This window comes from Parasteatoda tepidariorum, chromosome 5 (genome assembly GCF_982258835.1).
Source record: "Parasteatoda tepidariorum strain Cologne lab strain chromosome 5, Ptep-v5.0, whole genome shotgun sequence".
NCBI lineage: Eukaryota > Metazoa > Arthropoda > Arachnida > Araneae > Theridiidae > Parasteatoda > Parasteatoda tepidariorum.
In genome coordinates, this window is record NC_141759.1 from 1659133 (window position 1) to 1686320 (window position 27188).

Consider the following 27188-nt stretch of genomic DNA (forward strand, 5'->3'; position numbering starts at 1 on the left):
TGCGTTACATGGAGAGGAAAGGCACAAAACCCTGCCGCGGTTAGCCTCACGGCAAGGGGACTCTAGCACATGATCCGTCTTCCATTGAGGATATTTTACGTCAGCACTGTGGTTGTTGACAGCTGAGTGTGATATTCGCATCGACCAGCCATCGTTGGAATTCGAACCCGGGTCGGCTATTGGGAGGAGAGTGCCCTATCCCCCAAGCCACCACTGCTCTCGATTGCTAATTGATGTATAATATATGAAAATATACTATCGTTGGAGATATATAATTTGAAAAAACATGCATAATTTTACAAATTTCCTTCCACCCTTTTTAAATTAACCCTTGTCTATAGATTATTCTTTAATGAATATCTAGTTATATTTAAACAAATGTTTAACAACAATAAACTTGGGATCAAAGATTTGATCGTTAAATTGATATAATATTTAAATAGAACAATACTTTGCACCACTTTGCATCTGAGTTCTGCATAACATTCTTTTTCACAATGCTAAATTCGTCTTCCAAATATCATGTTTTACAAAATATTACGGAGCTAAGAAATTGTTTAAATAAAAATTGTATATGTATTTTTGGTGTTTGTGGAAATGAGGGGACAGATTTTCAAATTTAGGGGGGATGTCCGAACCTGCTTTGGAGGGGAGGGGGTAGACACACCTGGTCCTGTAATATATGCTATAAAATCGTATCTATGCTATAATCTATGGGCTATCTTCATAGAGTCTAAATATCTAATATATGTGTAATATCTAGGACAGATGTATCTAATTTAGGAGTTATATTAATCTCACTTCCATTAATATCTAATTATAACCTTCCTTCCCCCTTCATCAAGGACTGAACAAAATTCGTCTATTAACTGATTCTATTGCTTCGATTAGTATAACAGATGACCACTTCCTTATAGATATTCTGAGTTAGCTGTGGTCAGCATATTAATTGTAGGAGGGCACATCTATAAACGGTTTTAGAATTAATATTCAGGTTGAACACCGTATGATCTATCAGAACTCGAAACACAAATTATCATGACTCATATTGTAAATAATACAAACTATCATGACTCATTACGAGATAATAACCGAAGCAAAACATTCGATTTTTAATTTGTTGACAAGTCAATTTATTGGTTCAGGTATTAGAAGTTTCACTTTCTGATTTAGTGATAACAGGATTGATTCGCACCCCCCTCCCTCGCACACACCGGTCCACGGTGTTATCATGAAATATCCCCTTCAGCGTCAGGCTAAACAGTCTTCTTTTATCTATTACGCAAATATGATTTATTTTCACTTAAAGATTTCTCTAAAAAAATTTTTTTTGTCCCAAAGTGTAAACCAGAGATGGCTCAGGGGATAGAACGTTCTCCAGCGATGACGGGTAGTTACGAATTTCGCATCTGGTTTGCACAGACCACAGTGCTGATGTGAAATAGCATCAGTGGTAGACGGATCATGGGTAAGAGTCCCCTTGTCGTGTAGCTAACCATGGGAGGTTCTCGTGGTCTTCCTCTCAACGCACAGCAAATGCGGGTTAGTTCCATTAAAAAAAGTCCCTCACGAAGGCGAATTTCTTCCAATACTTGATCCAGGAGTTCCCTTGTCTTTTGGATTGGGTTCAAAATGACAAGGCTACGTAGTTGAACATGAGTAGTCGTCAACCCTAAAATCGGATCGGAAGTTCAACGGCGGTCATAAAATAAAAGTGTCATCCAGTAGGTCTCTTGTCTTCTGCTTTGGGTAAACAAGGACAAAGCTACGGAGCTGAACATAGCTAAGATTTGGTACCGATTATTAAATAAAATATACTTGCTGGAATGCAGATAATAAATTGAAGAGAAAAATCAACAAATACACCATTTATTATATAATGCATTTTATTTATAAAAATACAGTTTTTTGACAGAACACAACATTGTCGTCTCATACAATACAGCTAAATATCTATTCACATTAAAAGGCCATTTTCAATGTTTTGGAAATTATTTTGTCAAATATTATGAAAGCCTGATTCGTACATGCAAAATATAATTGGGGTCCTTTGTTAAAGGAAAATTGCGTTATATGAAGTGGGGAGGGGGGGGGAACTGGTGAGAAGATTATTTCGTTCTTGATTGTTTTCGGGAAGAGTTCATGGCTACAAAGATTGTTAAACACAAGACTGTTTCTTTGCCGATGAATAAGTTATTATATTCCTCCAGAAAACTAGCCATCATTGAAATGGCCAGTTTTTATCTTATCCATCTCAGGCCTGATTTTATCTAAAACTACAAGTCATCATTTTGTATCGATATATAATGGAAGCATTGATCAAATCACATTTCTTTTTCTGCCAAAATAAGCAGAACTACAATTGCTTACTTAATTTCTTAACGGCCCCTAGTTTACAAAATAATTTATATTCTGTACGACAATTATAAGTATATACAATTGATATCTTTTTTTCAAAAATAAACAAAACTACAAGTGCTTATGAAATATTTGAATGGCTCCTAGTTTACAAAATAAGTTTCAAAAGAGACCCGACATAGATTTTTACAACAATTTAAATCAAGTTTCAGCAGTGGCACCTGGGGGGGGATGAGTGCAAGCTTGATGTGAACATTTTTAAGAGACGAGTTCGTTCTAAGTTCAAAACTGTAGACGTACTTTTACATTACGCATTAGAGGGAATATTATAGATATCCTATAGATTGTATTTTTAAAGTTGTTGTAGGAAATGAAATACTGAGTCGGAAATGTGAGTATCATTCTCCGGTTTTCTACCTCGAATCATTTTTGGAAGCGTACCGCAATCAAAAACGTGTGTCCTTTTTAGAATTGGAAACTATGGACTTTCCTTCCAACGCATTTTGATGATGGTTTAATACATCATGTATGTTTATGACTACTTTTTGCACGCGATAGAAAATGCAATATAACAGTTTTCTATCTATGACTAAGTCTCTCCATTAAGTATTTGTCTTTCTATCTCAAGCCTTTTTTAATGAGTTGTTCCTTATTCGAGATATAATAAACCAGTTAGTAGCGATATAATCATTCATTCAAGATCTTATTACGATTTTACGATTGAAGTTCATTGATTATTGCTTTGATAAAATGATTATACATTTTCGTTTATCACATTTAATCCTTTGCTGCGCTTAGAAACTAATACTTTGAATTGACGATAAGAGAGTCTGGGTCACTTTATATTGGGTTGGCAAGAAAGTGATTTCTTTGTATTAGTGTGAAACAAAGCCCAATTTTTTTTCCTTCTAAACAAAACAATCAGTCAAATACACTATCTGGCCAAACGTGTCTAGACAAAAAGTGCTATAGACTTAGACTGTGCTGAGGCACATATTAATAGGATGTCGATCACCTTTTTTGCATCGATGACAGCCAAGCACACGTCTGGGAAGACTGTTCACCAGTTTTCGATAGGAATTGACTTCCATCACAGCTGAAGTGAGAGCTGCTTGCAGAGAGGAGGGTGGCTACGTAATCTGCTCTCTAATTCGTCCCAAAGGTGTTTCTATGGGATCGGGATTCTGAGAAAGCTATTTCAGTTTTTGAACATCCATTTTATCAAACCACGTCTGTGCAAGCCTCGATGGAAGAGAAATGGGCCGCAACATTGCCATAGAGTTGAGAGTGCAGAATTGTCCACCTACATATCAGAGTTGATGTTTCCAACCACAGGAACTAACGGACCAAACCACGAGAAACATCCCCATACCATTATGCTTCCACCCCCACATAACAACCGGGTGTCCAGATACTTTTGGTCAGACAGTGTATCTTCAGCCATTCTGTTCGATGACGCTTTCTGTCATTTTTTCTGGTCATTCCGTGCTTGTGGAATTTCATGTCTCTTATCAGCAAAAAACTCAAACAAACGCAATTTGAGATTATCGTTATGACTTTTTAAAAAAAAAAAGTTTTGTAAGTTTCGAAGTAAATGATGATCCGATAATACAATGTGGGGATTTCCTAATTATTTCGCACGTTTTTCGACTCTTTTTTGAAATACCATTCCTTTGTGATCCCCCGTAGAATCCTCCCCCGACCTTGCGAATCATCCTTTATTTTAAAGTTCACAAAACATTTAAATAGTAAAATTTCAATGAATGGCATCGAGCCGTGATGAGTGAGGGGATAGAGCGGTCGCCTTCCAATGCTGTTCGAATCGCAGCGATGGCTGGTTTAAACGAAATCCGCATCCGACTTGAACCGACCACAGTGCTGACGTAAAATATCCTCAGTGGTAGACAGATCATGAGTGAGAGTCCTCTCCCCGTCAGGCTACCCGTGGGAGGTTTTCCTCTCCCTGTAACGCAAATACCCTTGTCTTCTGAACCGGGTTTATAATGACAAGGCTAAGGAGTTGAACGTTAGGAGTCGTAAACTAAAAAAATGGAGTCGACTGTTTAACGACGATTACAAAATAAAATGAATGTAATCTGAATTCAGAATGATATCATAAGGACATGAAATTCTGAGATTATCAGAAAGTTTATAAAAGGATCAGAGTTTTATTTCTCACTAAAACACCGAAATTACTTTCTTGCCCAACATTCTTATTAAATTGAAGAGGAAAAAAACCGGGTTCCTTGATCAACAGGGAAAATCCAGATTTCTTTAGCATAAAATTTATATAAATCATAAAAGTATTTTTAACCTTTTCTTTAAAGGTATGTACCAGCAACATTTGCTTATCATCCTTTCTGAGTATATTACAACGTTTTTTTTTTTAAATTTTATTTTGATTTTTATTCCGATTTAAAGAATCAAACCAAAACGTCGTGTTCTTTCCTAATGACGCAGCATTTTATGATAAGCAGTTTAAAAATGGTATATACCTTGCTTACCTGGTGAATGAATTACTTTTATAATGAGCTTTATGAAAAGCACAATGCAATTAAAGTATACTGAATGTAAAAATAGAGCATTATTGGGAATTAACTATAGCTAAATAATCTCTCGGGTTCAAAAATGTATCGAGTTTTTATAGTAATCAAAAAATTCAGAATTTCATTTTTTTTTAGTTGAAGTCGTAATGATAACTGGGGAAAATGTTTCATTTCAAATTTCATTTTAGTAGAATCATGTCTTAATTCTGTGAAATCAATGTTGAAACAAGCAAAAGAAATGTGGAATCATTTAATTGGGTACTTGCACTTCAAGAAGAAGACATCCTATACCCACACATAGCTAATCTTTATCAGCAAAATGGATTATTAAAGTTGAAAAAATTTCTCTAGATATGTTAGAATGTTAATCAAAGTTAATTAAATACAGATCTGTGTCGCACATCGAATTAGATGAAATATAATTCTTTTTCGTCTACTTCTTTTACTTCACTTAGATTAATTATTGGTTTACCCATTTTATTGTAACCATGATATACATTTGATTTGTGAGTCTGGCAACTCTGATGCATAATTAGATTGTTTATGTTCCACATGTCTTCGTGCCTGTCTTTGTGTTAAATCTCTGTGTAAATATAGAGTGAAAGAATTGAAATGAATCTTTGTGATAGAATTTAGAACGTGTCACTTAAGAGCACTGATGCTTGACGGGCTTGGTTTACTCGAAATGGAATGGAAAAAAACAGTTTCTAATGTAAATAAATGCCCCGTTTCAACAACCCATCAGGATCGAGATACCCACACTACGTCACTTGAAGGTATCTCACTGAATACTTTTAGTTTTAATGTTACAATCCTCAAGAGCTCGAGAAACAAAACAGAGAAGTGATTGTGTCTCAGTCGAAGAGAGGGGTGAATGAAGCGAGTAGGAACATACCCCCTTATCACAATTATATTATCATGAAAGTTAAATAGAACAAATATTATCTTCCAACCGATATAATGAAAGAAGCAAAATCTTTTTTTTTGTTTCAATTGACGTAGATTAACTGCAAAAAATAAAACTTTTTGCTTCATTTCAGCAGCGATGTACGAGATCGCCTTTACATCATTTTAACAGACAGAGAAACAACTGAAGGCTAACCTTCCAGATAACAGTTCATCAACGCTTCAAATTGGATCGTCGAATTCTCCAACGGTTTTGTTTAAAGGCTTAATGGATTTCACGGATCATACAAAAATGCGTAACGCTCAGGTCGGATATATAGGAGTGTCTTGACCCTCGACACCAGATGACGCTTTCTTCCACTCTCCGGTGACGCAGGTCCCTCTGCCAGCCCACCAAGTCTCCAGATCAGTGTACACTTTAGGAACTACCGGGGCGTGCATAAGAGCACAGAGCCGACACCAGAACCGGGTATTAATGAATTCTCCGGTAATCTTCCACTGAAAATATGAATTAAACAGTGTGTCGTTGGAGTCCACTTTGTGTAAATATTCAGCTAAGTGGGCGGGGCTTGAGAAGTCTTCCACGTGAATGTAGGAGTGGGGTGGAGCAGCTCTCGCGTAATCTTCGGGACGGGCACCCATCACAATTGGAATGATATCATGTCTGAAACAAGAAATGACATTTCAATTCAACTGTTTGGTTCCCATTCATTACATCAAAAACAAAGACATTAAAATTGGCCAAAAATATCCCGCAGTGGACTAATCGTAAAGACACAGTTCCCAGTAGAACACCGAAGTCAAGCATCACTGACTGAGGTCAGTAAGAGGGTGGATGACCACTTTGATCAGCCATCACTATGACCGAGGGTGCAAGCTCGTTAAACTGTTCTACCGTTAAGTGCTCGCTTTCGCGTGCAGGTCGTCAAGCTACAAAATCGGGGAAATCATCTCTCTGGAGAGGATCAAAATTGCGATGGTATGTCTTCGGATCATCCTGAGGGATGTTTCCCAGACCGTCGCCAATAGCTCATTGTGCAGCTCTAGTGTGACGTAAATGGAGTGCCAACCTACCTACTTAAAAATAACAAGATTTCTGTTTGGGGGAAATTCGCGAATACGGAGATGTGACTGACAACCTGATGGATGAAATTTTATTTGCCAGTGAAAAACTTGTTTTTGTTTGCATCTCCAACTTCGCACACGCGATTTTACTCGTATGCTTTGAGAATTGGTTCGTTCATTGAAATCTCAAGTGTGTTTGCTCTAAACGAGCGACTTTGACTTCTTACTCAGTACCCTCAATGTTTGGTAATATTTCTTCCAAAGTTATAAATGGGCACATATAAGCATAAACGTCAAACGCCTACATTATAGACTCTTTTCCGACTAACGAACACCATTCCTAAGAAACAAGAAAATGAGTTAAATATTCGTTTCGTATAAACGGCTGTGGCCCATACATTTTTTCGCTTAATAAGTCAAATGCTAGAAAAGAGAGTTCTATTGTTGAATTATTTACTATAAATGTGTCCCAATCATAAACGAACGATGTAAGAAGCATGACCCTTGCAACAAATTTCTACTAAAAATCCCTGTACATCTTCGAAAAGTGATACACCTAACGTTTTTGTTTTTGGATTGCAAAAAAAACAGAATTTTTTCTCCTTTTTAGTTTCATTCCAAACAAATTTTTATTTTTATTTTGTTATTAATTTGTAAAAAACCGGTTAAACGGAGGAAGATGCACGCTGAAATGAACAGTTTATTATCATTGAAAATACCTGAACATACTGTAATGTAACGTTCACGATATTTTAGAAGAAAATTTCAAAACTGACCCAAAATATTATCTAGCAAACACTCATCTGCAAACGACAAACCTACACTCACACAATCCAAGAAGAATTTCATTCTTTATCCACCATGTCTAAATATAAACAAAATCCAATAGCGAAGTGCCCAATTCTCTCGAAAGAGCCGGTTGTTGTTGTAGTTCATTTACGTAGCACTAGAGTTGCACAATGGGCTATTGGCGACTGTCTGGGAAACATCCCTGAGGATGATCCGAAGACATGCCATCACAATTTTGATCCTCTCCAAAGTGGCACCCCCGCTTCGGTAGCCTGACGACCTGCATGCGAATTCTAGCACTTTACGGTAGAACAGTTTAACGAGGACCAATACCGCACCTCCTCAGTCCCTACGCAGACTAATCCAGGTGGTCATCCACCCGCACACTGACAGCAGCCAGTGATGCTTGACTTCGGTGATCTGCTGGAAACCGTGTCTTAACGATCAGTCCACTGCGCGACCTCGAAAGAGCCGGACATGCGCTATTGTTTATATGTTTAAGTACTCCGGATCAAATAAAAAAACGGAATCTAAAGATCATATTGAAGGTCAGTGCCTGTGAGATCATGGATGGTTGATCGTGTTAAACTGAGCACAGATGGTTCTAGGGGTTAAAACTCGTCGTAAGTCTTCTGGGTTACTACTTCCGATTGATTTTTACGCCTAAACTAAAAAAAATGCACCATCCAATATTATTATACCTGCCGTGTTTACACTATAAAGCATTCTTTATATTTAAATTTCAATGAAACAAACAACAAATGAATTCGGAAGACTTTGCTATGATGCAACCCAAAAAATATCAACCGGTGATATTTTACACACATATAGACAAGTAAGGGAAAACACTCAAAACATGGCAAACCTTGTTTTGAAATTAATTTTCTTAAATTTGTTTTAGGCTCACAACCAGTTAGAATTTGTAAATTACAGGAAACTCTAAATTTCTTCCGGTCTTAGAAATAGATTAGTCCCGCAGTGGACTGATCGTTAAGACACGGTTTCCAGCAGATCACCGAAGTCAAGCATCACTGGCTGCGGTCAGAATGCGGGTGGGTGACCCACTTGGATCAGTCTGCGTAGGGACCGAGGGTATGCGGTATGGGTCCTCGTTAAACTGTTCCACCGTAAAGTGCTCGACTTCGCGTGCAGGTCGGGGGTGCCATCCCCTCTGCAGAGGATCAAAATTGTGATGGCATGTCTTCGGATCATCCTCAGGGATGCTTCCCAGACCGTCGCCAATAGCCCATTGTGCAGCTCTAGTGCGACATAAATGAAACTACAACTACAACAACTACAGAAATAGATTGTTTTTGTTTACATTCAATCAGCCATCCATAAAGGATTTCAACTGCCATTTAAAAATTTAAATCATGGGCTGTTGGATTTGGATTGTTGTTGTTGTTGTTGTAGTTAATTTACGTCGTACTAGAGTTGCATAATGGGCAATTGGCGACGGTCTGGGAAACATCCCTGAGGATGATCCGAAGACATGTCATCACAATTTTGATCCTCTGCTTCGGTAGCCCAACAACCTGCACTCAAAGTCGAGCACTTTACGGTAGAACAGTTTAACGAGGACCAGTACCGCACACCCTCGGCCCCTACGCAGACTGATCCAAGTGGGTCACCCACCCGCACACTCTGTTGGATTTGGAAAGGCTTATCTCATATATTGACACGTAATACTAAACGGATTGAAGAGTTTATATCATATAATAATTTTTAGTTTCAATATGAATTACCCAAGACCATTGAGGAAGAACTTCTCCGTAATATAATCTTTGCAGTTGGAGTTCTCAAAAGCCAAATAGAACTTGTAATCTCTGTTCAGCATGTGGAAGCATCGACCTGCACTGGTGCGTGGGCACTTCCGGTGGGCTCCGCACTTCCCGTACACGTCCACTTCAATGTGCCGAGCCAGTTCACGAGCATATTGTAGTCGCTTGTTGCGTGCAGCGCAGTTCGACACGAACCATGCCACTTTGCTGGATTTCCCTTTGGCGTAATCACGGTTATTCATCTTTCGCCTTGGCTTCGGGTAAGGAACGAATTTTTCGTAAGGAGCTACTATGTCCGAGTCATGGCGATAAGATGCCGTCCAGTTGAAATATCCAGCAGCTGCACTGAAGGTCTGTGTATGAAGTGGACACTCTAGCAGGAACAGAAGCCAGATCTAAAAAGTGAATGTCACGCATTAAATCCAAAAATGCGAGTATTCAAAACAAGTTTTATAGAATAATAATAATACAATAATAAATAAATAAAGTTCGTCTATGACTACAATATTGGATCATTTCACTACTGCAAGTATCATTTTTAAAAACTTAGAGCAACGCACTCCATTGTCTTCGAAAATGAAAGTTTTTCATCAGACTTTTCTGTTTTCTTACTGTTCCTTTTTAGTGTTCTCGAGATATTGGGAAGCGAGAGTACTTATGGAACAATTACCTTTGGTTAGCTCATAAACATTTCGATTTTGTTGTTGCTGTTGTTTCTTTGCTTATATTTGTATTGTTTGTTGTTCATGGATCAAGCAATTAGAAATAAAATAAAAAAAATAAGAAAAAAATTCGAACTATTTAGTTCTATTTTCAAATAAGTACTTCACAAGTTTCTGCACTTTGCACTAGATGGCAGTACGACGCAAAGATCTAAATATCTTAATACCTTCATGAAAATCATGGTGCCTTTCAAAACAATGACTTCACGAACAATTTGAGAAATGTGGTTGATAATTTCACAGCACATTTTTCTTTTCTTTTTCTCCATTTGAGGAAGAAAATAATAAATTAAGAATTTTGTAAGAAAATGTCTCAGAAATTCAAATACAATGTGCAAAAATTGGCTTCGTCAATAATTTGAAGAAATGAGATGACGTGTCTAAGACAACTATTACCATTTCATTAAAAAAAAAAATCTTAAGTCAATTTACGTGTCATTTCTGACAATCACTGTTGCTTTTCGAAAGGAGCTACTATGTCCGAGTCAAGGGGATAAGAGGCCGTCCAGTTGAAATATCCAGGAGGTTTTTGAATACCAATAATAACATCAAATAAACTACCGGCATTTCAGGTGCTTTTCTTTTAAAAAAAAAATAATAATGATTATAAGAAATTTATTTAATATATTTTACTTCTTTCAATACATTGGTACTTTCTTTAATACATAGGTACTTAATTCACGTCGCACTAGAGCTGTACAAAGGGCTAGTGGAGATATTTTTGAAGATAAACTTTATATATAATGAACATAATACAGGGAAAGTAACAAAAACTACATCAACTTGATTCTTGTAAGTTACAATCAAGATTTTAATTCTTATTTTTTCGACGAAATCCAAAAAAGGTTTCTTTTTCAATTAATATCATTTTATCCTTATAATTTCTGATTTATTTTGTAACAAATAAATATTTTATGTTTGTTATTTAACGTAAATATTATTGGTTCAAAAACTCAAACCTTAAATTTTATGAGTAGAAAACGTTACATATTAATACTTAAATTTCACATAAACCTACTTGGAGTGGTCTTCCAATTAGAAATGAACCCTGTAGTGTATATTATATTTAGAGAAATGCTTCAAAAAAAATTATTTACGTTCATAAAATGAACAGATTTTTTAATCGTTTAGAGTTTAAAGTTTTTGAAAAGGGGACTACTATTGAAAAGGCAACAAATGTCAGGTAACATTTTCTAATTTTGCAATAATAATGTCAATACTTACTTGTTGAGGAGGTCTTGAGTAAGTTGGCAACTCGAATCTGTCTTTGAAGAGGACGAGGTCAACGTCCTTGGTGTGGTAAGTGGTGATCTCACATGTGTCAACAGGACAGCGGTCCCTGAGGAAGACTTCTCGACCCAAGGGCAGGTCACTCCACCCTCTCCGACCGAAGTAGAGTAGAATCTTCTTGTGGCGACTGGCGTTGCGACTCTCCAAGTAGCCAGAAGGCACATACATCAGCTGATTTACAATCCGGTCACCGCCCGACTCGTGTGGCCAAAGGAGAGGAGGCATTCCTAAATCAAACAAACGTCATGATAATATTGATTTAAAATCATCATTTTGACACATATTCGAATCACTTCTTATAATATTGGCTTTTGTTCGAAGTCTCTGTTGTCTAATGAAATAATGCTTTTCGTAACTGCTGTGAGTAAGGAAGTTATTAATGACTGTTAGATCAAGTTAAGGCTATCTTTTTCCAGCGCCCACTAGGTTAAATACGAAAATGGCGGAAAATGTCAATACAGAAAGAAAAAAAACTGAAAGCTACAGGTTAGCCAATATGAAAAGCGTGTCTATTTTTTTTTTTATTTAGAAAGGGATTCCGCTGCATTATCTGGGCTCATGAAATTTTCAAAAATTGAGGATTATTCATTGATTTTGATTATTTTCATCTAAGTGGAAAAGTCTCGATAAATTGGCGATTGATCTTGCAAAACAGTTCTGATTGTTTTAGCTTTCCATTGCCCCACAAGAGGAAAGAACTTTCAAACATATCTACCATACTTATGCCTGTGTGGTATTTAAGTTTTATGTTGCCAACACTGTCACCGTGTGGAAGAAATCGATGCATGTATAGATTTTGAAAGTCAGCGATAACGTAAGAAGATAGCGTCATTTTTAAATCTACCTGTATCAGTAAAGTAAATAATAATTTAATATCAGAAAAGTAATTCAAAGATCTGTTGTTTGGAATCAGCAGGAACCATTATGGGGTAAAATGAACGGTCGCCACAGGACGACTAAATATAACAAATGGTGATTAAAGAATTGGCAGCTGATCACCATTTTTTCCGCCGAAAAAGAACCTCATTATTATTATTTTTTCTTCAAATAATAACAGAATTATTATGAATATAACATTCTGAAAACTACTTTATTTCACGTTTGTTTCTTGAAATTTTTTTTCTTCAGTTTGAAAATAAACGTTGCAATGTTTAGCATATTAGAGATTTCGCTTTGAAAGGAATGCCCTAAATTTATTATACCAACATTTTTTTTAACCATTTACAAATCTCTAAAAAAGTAGCTGCTACAACAACAACAAAATCTTACCACCACTTCCAGCCTCTTCTGGTCGGATGAGACCTCCCCTCATGAACCAGGGTCGATCTGGGTGGATCCTGGGTCTGGGCCTGCCTCCCTGCCGCAACGTCGGTTGACGAAGAAAATTGGTCTCTATATTGAATCGGTATCCAGTACGGAAGAAGATGTTGATACTCAAAAGGATGCACAACAGGGTGAGGAGGACGGTGGACAGAAAGCGGGGCTGGCGGAAGCGTCTCATCCTCCCACTCACGTCACCTGCATGAAAAGAGGGTATCGTAATGTCCACTGTATGTTTACACACTAAATGTTTATACATCCGTAATGTTTATACATTAAATTCCACATGTCCACTCCGTAATGTAGAATTTAATGTATACCTTTAGAAACTACACAATGAATAAAATATTTCCCATCACGAGTCACAAGTTAATATTTAAATGGGAAAAAAATGTGAGCACAATTCTTAAACGGGTATATATATATATAGATATATATATATTAATTAGCCAAATGCCAAAAGTATTGGACAATTTTCAAAAGTCTTCGCTAAATACAAATCTGTAAAATTTTTATGATTAATTTTTTTCTCATGGAAAAATATTTTACGGTTTGTTTCAAACTTCAATTATTTGAACCCAATTTTAGTAAGTTGTGCAGCTCATCTAACGATAATTACTATAATCAAATAAAAAATACTGATTTGTTTAGAAAAATTCACTTGGATGAATTTTGAGGATCGAGTTAAATATATGTATTTTTTTCCAGTGGAGAATAAAAATCATTCACCAATAGTTTCCCTTTTTTTTTTAATCGCATTTGGCTTCAACTAAACATTTTATATTATTCCTTTTCTGTAAATCTTTTTCTTGATTTATTATTCAAAATGAAACACTCTTTCTCACCCTTTAATATTCACATCCTGTCTTTTAATCTATTTTTAGTTCACGTATGCATTAATTAACATTTCAACATTTTTCCCTTTTCTAATTTGTGAGTACATTTTCTCGGGACATATTCAATAGACCAATTATAATTACTAAGATTTCCTTTATCCCCTGAAACGAAACCTTTGGCGGATTTACTTTACAAGATTTTCCTAACTTTTGTTAAGGAGGGCAACGACCACTTGGATGATTGCTCTCTCTCATCTAAGTGCCCTCTTTCCCTGCCTAAGATCTGCTTTTATTCTTCTTCTCGGCAATGAAGTTTATATATATATATATATATATATATATATATATATATATATATATATATATATATATATATATATATATATATATATATATATATATATATATATATATATATATATATATATATATATATATATATATATATATATATATATATATATATATATATATATATATATATATATATATATATATATATATATATATATATATATATATATATATATGTATATATATATATGTATATATATATATATATATATATATATATATATATATATATATATATATATATATATATATATATATATATATATATATATATATATATATATATATATATATATATATATATATATACGGCTTTCTATCCGTATGATGTGCAGGCTCTAACTTTTAAATGAGTTACCCTCTGAATGATGAGATAAAATGAATATTTTTTTTTTTATATTCTATAAATGTATGTAAGGATGTATGAATGAAGGATAAAGTCTATAAACGGCTTTCTATCCGTATGATGTGCAGGCTATGACTTTTAAATAAGTTACCCTCTGAATGATGAGATAAAATGAATATTTTTTTTATTTTTTATATTCTATAAATGTATGTAAAGATGTATGAATGAAGGATAAAGTCTATAAACGGCTTTCTATCCGTATGATGTGCAGGCTATGACTTTTAAATAAGTTACCCTATAAATGATAGGATCGAAATAAATGTTTTTTTGGGTTTTAATAATTTTATTTCCGAATTTTTACTAATTCTTCTCATAGATGGCAGCACTAATATTTTACTTGCTTAAAAGTTTTTCTACTTTGATCAAATATACATTTTTATTTATTTTATTCGATTCAAGCTATAAGCACCACTTCAAATATTTACCTCTTCTCTAATTTCACTAACTGTTTACTTATTATTGGCGATCGAAATGGGCTGCAGGTGGCGTAGAGCAGAACTCTTTTCCTATGGCAACACTTCACATGCTTTCCCCATTAGCGTGTGGAAAGTCGTAGAGGAAGGAAGTACGTTAGTTTCTCTCTTGATTTTCATATAGATTAAAATCTTTTAACTTGAAAATCTATATGGAACTGAAAACTACATCAAACATAGTTCTAAAGAAAAGTATCACGGAAATTTTAGAAAATATTTTTATTAAGTAAAAAGGAAAAATATTAAGAAAAGGGAAAATATCGTAGTACATTCCTATATAACTGAAAAGAGGAGGAGAGGGAAGGGAGAAGGGCTAAAGGCATGAAACCGGTCTCTCCCCAGATGGCGTATTCGAGTGTTGCGATCGCGAATACTTTTAAATCTTAAACCGCATCTTGTTACCGCATCTTGTGTAAGGAAGTGTCGAAATTTTTATTCAGTAATTTGTCACTCCTACCATTTATTAAGTTATATTTCTCTTCATAATACCCATATAACAAACAATTTTAATGATTTACGGTTTAAATTTTATTTTAGAGAGAAATATATTTATTGTTTCAGATAATTTATTTATTTTTTTATCATTTAAACACATTTTTGAACATTGAAAACAGAGGAAAAAATTTTCAAGAATGCTCGAATTATTGAGCTCGCACTATTGAGCTAAACACGTTTCAATTCCATATATATATATATATATATATATATATATATATATATATATATATATATATATATATATATATATATATATATAACGTCGTTGCCGAGTGGAAGGATTAAAACAGGTCTTAGGTCGGGAAGGAGGGTACAAAATTTATTTATTAATTATTAGACAACAGCAGTCATGAGAGTGAGTAAAAGTGCACATGAAAAGTTGCGCTCCGTGGTTATACGTTAGGGAAAATCTTGCAAAGTAAAATCCGTAAAATGTCTTAATTTAGGGAAAGAGGAAACTCTTAGTAGTTGCTATTGGTTTATGAAATAGATCGAGCGTTTCCCACACAGAGCAAAGGGAAAAATGTCCTGCTCTTAATTAAATGCATACTTGAGCCAAAAATAGATTTAAGAACAGGATGTTGCTTTTAAAAGTGTGAGAAAATATTTCGATTAGGATAATCATTTAGGATGAAGTTTTATAAAAGAAACTAACATAAAAAGATTAATTGAAGCTTTTTATGTTACATCCCCCCTCGCCAAAAATGTTTAGCTACAAACCAAAAATTTTAAAAATTATCTATTTGCAAAATCTTCCCTATGGTAGAAGTACAATTAAAATGAAAAAAAAAATCAAATTAGTAATTTTAACAATATATAAAATAATATGAATTATAAAACAATTACATATGTACTCATGGTAAAAATTTTAACACAAACAAAAATTTGTAGTAGCATCATCAGCAAATTTAAAATTTTCATTTTCAACAGTTTTTTTGACCTAACAGTTTTTTCAGTTTCAAAAGTCTTTTGTTTAAAAATCACAACACAGCTTTTTCACTATAAGAAGTATTCTACATAAAAACACTATTTAAGTTAACTCTTCAATCATGATAAAAAAAATTTATAAACATTTTAAAAAATGTGCAAGTTAAAATGTAAAACACAAAATGCAAAAAACAGTTTTACAGGAAAAATTTCAATCTGAAATTAGGTTTGAGTATTGTTTACCTTGTTTGAAAACAAAATAAAATAAAAATGACACAGTGGTTGTTATTGTTAAGTCCAAGATTTCAGTATTGTCTTTATTTCACTTAATTTATTATTTACCTTACATATTTATCACTTTAATAGCAAAATATCCGTAATTTTTTTCTTCTTTTATGACCAAAAATTTACCTTCGATAACATTTCTTCTTTTCAATCTTTTATTTTTCTTTTCTTTCTTTTATTTCTACTTTCTATATTGTTTTATACTTTTATTTTCTTTCTTGGTATTTTTATTGCAATTATTAACCCGGATTTCAGGAAAATTGTGCAAGGACAAATTGCTTTTATAATCAGAAAAGATGATCAGTCTTCTCAGATTTTGCATTACAACCTGTTTAACACAATTGCTAATTGAAATCCAAAACAAACTTTCAAAATTAATATGGTATTAAGGTAAATCAGTTTTTAATTTTTGACTGATCTAGCTATTTTCCTTATTTTTAATCTGAAGTGCAAGTTTGGTTAATTTGCAAATTACCTTTAATTTCTATTTTTTTTTAATTATTTATATCTTTCTTTCTTTTTGGACATAATTTTTTTTCAAGAATTTTAGTTCGGATATTTTAAAGTAATTTTTGTGCAGAGATGTTAATAGGTAATTTAATTTGTCACAATTGTTTGGGAATTCAAATATTTTCATTTCTATTTTAAACGTGTTTTTGAAGTGTATTTGGTTACTAAATTTTTCAATTTGAGTTTGATCATTTTACTATCTGTATGTTTGAATTAAATTTCAGAAATAAAGAAACGATTTGTTTATGGAAATTACTGAGCTAGAACAGAGCTATGAACTAATTACCAACGTTGGACTAAAGCATTAATGTCTGGTTGTACTTTAATTTAAATTCTAACAAGTATTTTGTTCATTTTTCTAACTATTTGTATGAGTTCTAACATTTCCTAATTTAATTTTTGCCACACCGTAATTGCATTCATAAATTAAAATTGAATTTCATAATTATTGCAGTTGCATTACTAAGAGAAAAAAATTTAAATGACATTTTCATCTTCACCCTAAGCACTATAGTAAAACAAAAATATAAATTCTACTAACCAAAAAATCATAGAAGCTGTAACACATAAAACAATAAATTTGAAAATAATTTCTCGAAACATTTCTTATGACAATCAATTCACTGAAAATAAAAATTTCAAGAAAAAAATTTCAACAGTAAATAGGATTAATGTATAAAAAATAATTTTTCAATTGAAACATCAAGAATGAGAAAAAAAATTTTTAAATAATAATCAATAAAAATTCAAGAAATTGTTTTATGAGAATTGAAAAAAAATTAACACAAAAGGATACATGAAAAAGTTCGAATTAGTCCAAGAAGATATTTTGAAAACCGCAACATCAGAGATGAAAGTGCGTTGAAATTCCATGAACACAATTCCAAAAGCAAAGACGAGAGCTGCTAGGGAAAAAATTTGTTTCTTCGTTAAGATGAATCGTAAATTACACTGAATGGAGAAATTGAAGCTTATTTTTCTTTGAGTTCTGAGTAGGTGGGAGGGAATGTTGAACATCTAAGGAGACCATCGTAAACCATTCCGGGGTGTGAAAACAATTCATCGACGATAAAATGCAGAGCAGCACTGGGAAACTTTTCGTAAGTCACTTGTAAAGGAAAGGGATTTCAATAAAAACATTTTAATTATCAGGAGTTCGATGCAGTTTTTTTTTTTTAGTCCAAGGAAGGAAATTGAAGCTCAGCTTTCTAGTAGTCTCAGGAACGTAGACAAAATATGCAGCATAGACATGGAAAACGGCTGATCGTTTAGTTCCACTGTGCGTAGGTATCATTTATAATAAACAAAAAGTTTTGAAGAGTTTATTTTTTTGATGAAGATACTGGATGAATTAATTATTGCCATAAGTTGAGGAAGAATTTGACTGCTTATTTACCAAATGTCCGTTTGAATAAATGATTTGAAGTTATTCCATATTTTTGAAGTACCCTCTTCCGAAGTTGATTTATTTAATTTCAAATGAGATATTAAATATCTTTAATGTACCGTACGAACTGTACCCCTTTCCCGACCGTTTAATCCTGGCGACTTATAACGTCGTTGCCGAGTGGAAGGATTAAAACAGGTCTTAGGTCGGGAAGGAGGGTACAAAATTTATTTATTAATTATTGGACAACAGCAGTCATGAGAGTGAGTAAAAATGCACATGAAAAGTTGCGCTCCTTGGTTATATGTTAGGGAAAATCTTGCAAAGTAAAATCCATAAAATGTCTTAATTTAGGGAAAGAGGGAACTCTTAGTAGTTGCTATTGGTTTATGAAATAGATCGAGCGATGATATATATATATATATATATATATATATATATATATATATATATATATATATATATATATATATCTAATAAATATATATCTAATAAACAATCTTAATAAATCTTCATCAAAAAAATAAACTCTTCAAAACTTTTTGTTTATTATAAATGATACCTATGCACAGTGGAACTAAACGATCAGCCGTTTCCCAGTGCTGCTCTGCATTTTATCGTCGATGAATTGTTTTCACACCCCGGAATGGTTTACGATGGTCTCCTTAGATGTTCGACATTCCCTCCCACCTACTCAGAACTCAAAGAAAAATAAGCTTCAATTTCCCCATTCAGTGTTAATTTACGATTCATCTTAACGAAGAAACAAATTTTTTCCCTAGCAGCTCTTGTCTTTGCTTTTGGAATTGTGTTCATGGAATTTCAACGCACTCTATATAGCTACGCAACCTTTTCGTTAGATGAAGAATACTATTTTGAGCGTTAATCAACCTTCGCTATGAGAAAACTATATTGATTCTACATATTTAGTGAGTTAGTAATTTATATGACACGTGTGCTATTGCAATCATTATTTCCGTCAATACTACTGAAAAATATTTCTTTTTTTATTAATTTCAGTTGCAGTAAACCACCGTTTTGAGTGGACTTATTTGCGAGACCTTTTTAAACGGCCGACTGATTTCCGCTCTCACACGCGTGAATCCAGCGCCCTGCCGACCAGGCTATCCCGGCCCCTTTTCAATACAGTAAAGCACCGTTTCTTTCGGGGGACCCAAGTTAATCGATGTAAAAGGAAAAGACTTATAACTAAAAATGAAATAAATGAATCGAAACTCATCGTAAAAATAATAATCAGAATAGCATTGTTCCATCAAAAGAAAATGATAGAGGTGGACATAAACATAACATCACTCTAAATGGGTCATTATTGAGGGTCTTTATCCTCCGCAATGACCCTAAGTAGCAGAAAGGTCCGGCTCTGCAGCAGGCAGATACTTTTTCATTTGTGTTATTAGTTTATTTATAAGAAGCAAACAAACAGATGGTGGAAAATTGCTCATTTTAAAACATCTCAAATTTTTCTTCAATTAAAAATTAAAAAGCTGAATTGAGAAAGTTGAGCTGAATTACTGCAGAATTTTTTTTCTCCCTCTTCCTCGAATATTAGCTTAACTGTAGAGCATTTATTCCATTTCTTTTTAGCATCTTCGAATAAAATTCAACTTTAACAAATTAAAGTTTTTATGTATAATTTTCAAGAGCATTATGATTATTAATTTTGCTACCTGTATGCCAAATAAATCTGAATTTTCACAAAAATAATCACTGTCTTATACCATTGAGGTCGAAGACAGATTTTTTTTTAGAAAATTGTGATGTAGTAACTTTAATATTTGAGTTGCTTTTTGAGGCTAGTCATAAATGTAATAATATTAAAAATGTTTAAATTTTAAACTATTAATATTTAAAGCACGGCTGATGAAATGATAATGCCTATAATAACGTTGCTGAGTCCCCTTTTTACTCTCCCCCCCCCAAATCAATTTTACGAGCCATCCAAACTCCTGAAACAATTCGCACTTTCTGTTCTCAAGCAAATTTAACACAAATTTTACCAATGTAAACAAGTACAAAATGTCCGGTACAAATTCTAAAATCAATAGTCTGAGTAAATATATAACGGATTTAATTCTTGAGAGAAGATTCTTCGAATGAGATAATAATTCTTGGAATTCCAGCCAAAACAAACATTGAATCGTTGGTTTGAATTTCATTCGAATGGTTTAAAGAAATGGCGATGAATTCGTCAACATCAGAAGATATCTCTTTATTTGTATTACGATCTGCGGAATAAAATGGATATACAATTTATATTTAACTCTCCTTTTCTCTCTAGCAGTTTGATACATTTCAAAATAATGAATTTTAATAACTCATTAAATTAGCTGACACTTTCATTTTAATTGCAATCGACACTGAAATTTATTTTAAATCACTGTATAAATCATATGTAGAGAGCGGAAAATAAAAATAAAAAAGTGAACAGTCTTAATAATTATCGATGTAATGATCGGATTTTCATGTACTTGGTCTCAATCTTTGACTCAAAGACCCAATCTTAATTATGATAATTAATTAGTGTAGACAATATTTTAAATTACTAATCAGAGACAAAAACGTTCTGCCTTAGAAGAAAAAAAAACAAATTTTTTCCGATGGATTTGGTTCTTGAACCTCAAAATATGGGGAGGGGATATTTTATTTTTATTTTATAACAGTCGTTGAACAGCAGACACAATTTTTCGGGTTTACGACTACTATAGTTCGACTCCGTGGCCTTGTTCTTTTGCACTCAATCCAGAAGACAAGGGAACTCTTGGATCAAGTATTGGGAGAAATTAGCTTTCGTGGAGGACTTTTTGATGAAACTAACCTGCATTTGGGTTAAAAGGAGAGGAAACCCACCCACGGTTACTCAGACGGCAAGGGGACTCTAACCCATGACCCATCTACCATTGAGGATATCTTACGTCAGCACTGTGGTCGGTGAGAGCAGGATGCGAAATTCGTATCGACCAACCATCGCTAGGATTTGAACCCGCTTCACCTTAATGGCCGGTTCATAGGGGGGGGGGGGTCGCAATCCAGAAAATAAGGTTCCAATGGTTCAGACAGAAGAGAGGAAAGTTTCTACCTCCTGAGAGTAAATTTCATTTTTTTCGTATTTCGTCACATCTCCGGGGTCCATTAAAAGTATCGAAAAGTTTTTGCACACCATTATAAAACTTGTTTATCCAAAAATAAGTCTTTTTTTCTTTTAATATTTCTTAAGGATATTCGGTTATTCAAATTTTAATGAGACCAGATAAGCAAGAATTGCAGCAATTTTTTAACTATTAACAAATTAGATCACAAACGCTTTTTATTTTACAAGACTCTGACTTTTCTTCCTTTTGACGTTTTAAGCAATTTTGAGAATCAGTATGTAATCAACACTTCCTAAAAGAGAGAATACCATAAATATCAATCAATTTCAATCGCACGGGATACCATAAATGATCTTTTAGTAGTCCGAACGCTGTGACAGATTTCTTATTTTCCAGCACCACACAGTTTAGTAGTTACGACTGTGTGACATCTTTCTCATTATATTTCGTTTCGTCGAACCACTAAATTGATCTGTTACACTGATTAAAGATAAGCAAATCTTTAAATAACAGCCATAAATAACTGATGAAAACACACAACAGTTGTAAAAATAGCATATTATTTGCAAAAAGGGATTTCTTTTTGTGACGAAACAATAGCAATAAAAAGAAGTGCTTCCTTTTTATTCTTTTCATAAAAAGATACATTTTTTAAACAAAAAGTTTAATGCAAGAATTTAATAATAACGAAAATGTAACCAAAAATTAGTATGTTTTATTTTCATAAAAATTTTTCCAAACTTCGTAATTGCTAAAACCGTGGCGGCTCAGAGTATGGAACCTCCCAATGAGATCGCCCCGGGTTCAAATCCCAGCGATAGCTGATTGATACAAATTCCACACTTGGCTCGCACCGACCACAGTGCTGACGTTAAATATCCTCTGTGGTAGACGGATCATGGGTTGGAGTCCCCTTACCATTAGACCAACAGTAGGAAGTTTTCTTCTTCATGTAACTCAAATGCTTGTTAGTTCCATCTTAAAGCCCTCCACGAAGACAAAATGCACCCAATTCAGGAGATCCCTTGTCTTCTGGATGGGGTTTAAAAATCACAGGTCTACAGAGTTGAACATTGTTAGTCGTAAACTCAAAATTGGGTCAGCTGTTCAAATACGAATATCAATATTAATATATAATTATAAAATAAAATAAAACCGTCAATTTGACAAGTTATAATATAAATAGGTATAGATCATACAGATCATAAAAGACAAAATGGCTGACTGGAATTTAAAAAGGAAGATATAACTACTCTAAAATTTCACTGAAATTAGTAAAAAAAAAATTTTTAAAACCTAAAACAATACATAATTTGTATTGATATCTTTAGAGATGAAAGCAGTCAAATTGACGGTCTTCGTTGTTAAATATTACAAATAATTTATGGAGGGAAAAAAAACTACTCGTCTAGCTAAATTTTTCTTATACTGTATTTTACATATTTTTATATTTTAATTATTGAGGGTAGTCTGGAATTTTCATCATTTTTTGTTTCTTGTTTTAAATATGGATTCAATTAATTTTAATTATAATAGACGCAAAAAATATAGTCTGCCTAAAATTTCGTGGAGCACTATATCTATACTTAGAAACAAATTTTAATTTAAAATAATAACTTGAATAACAAAAAAAAAAAATAACATAGACCAAGCTATATAAAAAAATTAAATGATACAGGGTACAATAAAATAATTAACAATACGAAAAAAATTTTAAATTCTTTAAATGCTTCAGGCAGTCCATCAGAAATGGGAAAATCATAATTTATTTTGTTACTTTAAGGTAACGTTTTCAAATACGAGCTATAAATCTCTATATGTATGATTTAATCTCTATATGATTTAATCTCTATATGTATATCTCTACTGAGAGCTGTGAAATTTAGCTTACAGATAATTCGAAGTACAGGGAAGGTTACAGTCGACGTTAGAACAATCTGTTACGAACCGTTCGAGCGTTTCGAGTGAAAACGAAATTTACTGATGGGTTAAAAGTTAGGCAGTGTTTTAAATTTAACTATAGAGAATTCAGTTTTTCAAATATATTTAAAGATAACATCAGAGTTAAAGAAAATATATATTTATATTTTTTTTTTCTTGTTCAAATACTTGTTTGTTTGAAATAGAAACATTTTGCATGAGAAAGAATATGCTTAGTGAAAATTGTTTGGTTTATTATTCATGATATGATAATTTAATTATCTTAATTGGTATTTATTTATTTAAATTTTAATAATTTCATTCATAAAGCAGAAATTTGGTATAAGTTTGAACTAATGCTTGTAAAACATATTATTTTTTTAAAAAATATTGATATCTCACATCTGAGAAATATAACTTTGATTAATATTTTGGATTGCTTAATTTGTAATGAACTAAGAGTTAATCGAGGGAATTGTTCATTATATTTCTCAATGTTAATAATAATAATTTCTAAAATCCAACAGATGGCTGCAATGTAAAAGGATAAATCATTCCTTGTTTTTATTATTAAATATACTTTGTTACAGACGTTTGTAGTGCTTTTAAACCCCGAGATCATCGTAATTTAGCAACATCAATGATGTTTGCTAGCTTAAAGCTCTATGTGATCAAAATAGATTTTATTGCAACTATTTTTTATTCGCTATATATGTCAGATAAATTCAATGAACAACGTTAATGTTGTAGCATGGAAGGATTACGTCACCAAATTAGTGTTTCTAGAGCAAACTGAATCCATGCGTTTATTTAATTTACAATAATTATATTAAAACGTGTTTCGATAAAAGTAAATAACTTAAAATCCACCGTGATTGAAATAAAATAAAAAATTTATTTTGTATTGAAAGGCAGAATTCATGAACAAGTGCTCCTAATTCGTTCAGAAGAAACGTAAAACTCGCCATGCTATTATTGACACCAATGATGCTTAATTAATTTAAATAACAGAAGCATTATGAAATGAAAGAAATTGGTTATGTACTGAAAAGCAAAATAATTAGAGTAAAGGTACTTATTCGTTTAGAGGAACCATAAAAAGTGGCCACGTTATTATTGATGCCAATGATGCTCAATTAATAGTGGTAATATGTATTAATTGAAATAAAAAAGATAAGCTAGGTATTATAAAGCAAAGCTAATGGCGAAAAGATGCATACATAAGACACTAATTCGTTTTGGGGAACCGTAAGCAATCACCATATTATTATTGACACCAATGCTTAAATCATATTGGTAAATATGTATCAGTTGAAATAAAAAAAATAAGCTATGTACTAAAAAGCAACGTTAATGGAGAAAGGAAAGTACCTTAGAAATTCAGCAACTATATAAATTGCTTTGCGCAGATGATGGTCAATTAATTTTGCTATTATGTACTATTGGTACTATGGTAATTGGTGAAGTTTGTATAAGAATTCTACAACGAAAAAATACTTTAACCCGTGGCAGCAAATATAGTGTATTAATATTTTAATAGATTAGAACTAAGATAACTTTTTCCACCACTACCCATAAATATTTTAGCTTATAAATATTTTAACTTGTTGATAAGTTACAGTATTATTTTATTTTAGCACTTCGTGGTTATTTAAATACATAATAAGACTCTATCAAATCAAAACAGTAAACACATACTTTGTACAATCTCAAAAGGCTTCATAAAGAACTGATTAGGAATTCATTCCTGGTTCATGGAAGTTGTGAACTCAATGAGGTTATAAATTATGATGACTGAACATGAAAATCAAGCAATGTAAATACACATTGTGAACACTTTACACTATGTCACTTGAAAATTGAAAGGGAGAGATGCTTCCCTGAAAATATGTAGTTTTTAATAATAACTAAACGCAAAATATTTTTCTATATTAGTTAAATGTTTTTGACAGTTTCCTGTTCCCTTTTTTTTTAAACTTTTTTAGTATTTTTTTAAAAATTAATTTTTAATGGATGGTTTTTTGTCTAAGTACAATGAAACAATTAAATTGCAATGTTACCAGGTGAGTCCAAGACTTTAATGTTAATAATAACATGCAAACATACGTCAATGTTAACATATTTCAATTTCCTAAACATATTTTAATTTTTTAAAAGAAAAACATATAAATAATGCGTTATTACCAGCTATGGTTACTGGTGATAGACATGACAAAGAACAAAATTCAAGAAACTAGAAATTTCTAGAAAGAAGAAATTTTGAAATTCTGTTACGATTAAAACCTGAAAATAAAACCCTAATGAACTAAATTATCCAGTCGAATAAATTAATAAATATATTTTAAACAACTAATTAGGGCAACGGGCGTGACATTGTTCTCAGCAAGCAAACATAAAACATTCGAAATAAATGTTTTGATTTGTTTTCTAAACAGACTTCACTAAGACACTCACCTTGCTAAGACACTATTTCTAAATTCCAATAGAAAAAAATGTCAATAAGTGTAATGTTACATTCAATTGTGTAAAGTGGTATTATGTTATCAAACATTTACATGTTATCTAATTGTTTTTAATAACCTTTCAAGAATTATTGATTTTATAACACTGTTGAAAAATAAGTTTTTATTACTAGAAACTAAATTCCAAAAAAAAAAAAAGAAAAGCATTTTAGATTTAATGATGGCAGACCTTCTATATTTTATGTTCCCTTTCAACTCATTTCTTCAAAATACTATTTTTTTTCTCCATTTACATTGAGTGTAAATGTTTCATAAGACTCACATCGTTCAGAGAAATCGAATGAGTTTCTTTCAAAATAATATTTCTCAGGTGAATGGCACGAAATTATGAAAACGGCCCCTCTAAGTAATGATTAGCCTATTTCATGACACACCACATTTCATAGTTGTGATGTGTTGAGTCTATTTGTTTATGTACACATACAACATTTGAGTTTTGAACGAAATATGTTGATGAGTTGTACCGAAATGAAAAAATGATTAAAACATACAGTTATAAAAACTTAATAGGAATTTAGAACACCACCCTTTCTCAATTTGACTTTTAATACATCTTTTTAAATTATTAATATGTAGCTATGAATACAATTCTTTTTATTAAATTTTAATTAAAATTTTAGCACACTCGAATACTGCACACTGCTATACCACTGTAAATTTCTTTTTCTAAAACTGGTGAAATTCTGTAGTAGTTGGTGTGTATGTTATACACTTAGACAGAAAATTTTGACTTCACAAATTCTCTTATAAAATTTAAATGATAATTCTCCCTCCCTTTAACCTTTTTATTTTTCAAGCTCATTCAAAGCAATCCCATTTCCAACCGAAATAAAACACACGTAGATTAAAATAATAAAAGATGCAACCTAAGAAGACAGTTATGAAAATCACCATTGTGTGTGTGTATAAATTTAATGAAAACGTGAAATTTTAATCGGGAAAAAAAAATGGAATGAAATATGAAATGCTTACCATTTCCGTAGAAAGAGATGTGTTAACTGGCGGACGGGTGAAGCAACGCCGCTCTGGGAGCTCCTACCCCCCACATGTGGTCGATGAATCGATATTTTTTATATCCCATAATTCCATTCAAACTTTGTGGCGGTCTTTATAGAAATAACAACGCCAGGTGGTCCCAGAGTTTCCGCAAAGGATCATCCCCTCAAGCATTTATTATTTGGAA

The 27188-nt window shown here is 32.7% G+C and overlaps 1 protein-coding gene across 1 annotated transcript; it reads right to left on the minus strand.

Annotated features, from left to right (window-relative positions):
* Nucleotides 1–1868: 1868 nt before the first annotated feature.
* LOC107436083 (core alpha-(1,3)-fucosyltransferase) lies at nucleotides 1869–27076 on the minus strand. Its single transcript, XM_016047648.4, has 5 exons — nucleotides 26978–27076; nucleotides 12727–12975; nucleotides 11392–11684; nucleotides 9410–9840; nucleotides 1869–6474 (listed from the first exon to the last, which is right to left on the minus strand). Exons 2-5 carry the CDS (start codon nucleotides 12956–12958, stop codon nucleotides 6114–6116), a joined length of 1317 nt encoding a protein of 438 aa, XP_015903134.3. The 5' UTR covers nucleotides 12959–12975; nucleotides 26978–27076; the 3' UTR covers nucleotides 1869–6113.
* Between the last annotated feature and the right edge of the window lie 112 nt (nucleotides 27077–27188).

Coding starts and splice junctions, on each gene's coding strand:
- LOC107436083 (XM_016047648.4), bottom strand. CDS start 12,958: ATGAGACGCTTCCGCCAGCCCCGCTTTCTGTCCACCGTCCTCCTCACC. Junction 11,685..12,726: donor AGAAGAGGCTGGAAGTGGTG/GTAAGATTTTGT, acceptor TGTTTGATTTAG/GAATGCCTCCTCTCCTTTGG. Junction 9,841..11,391: donor ACTCAAGACCTCCTCAACAA/GTAAGTATTGAC, acceptor TTCACTTTTTAG/ATCTGGCTTCTGTTCCTGCT.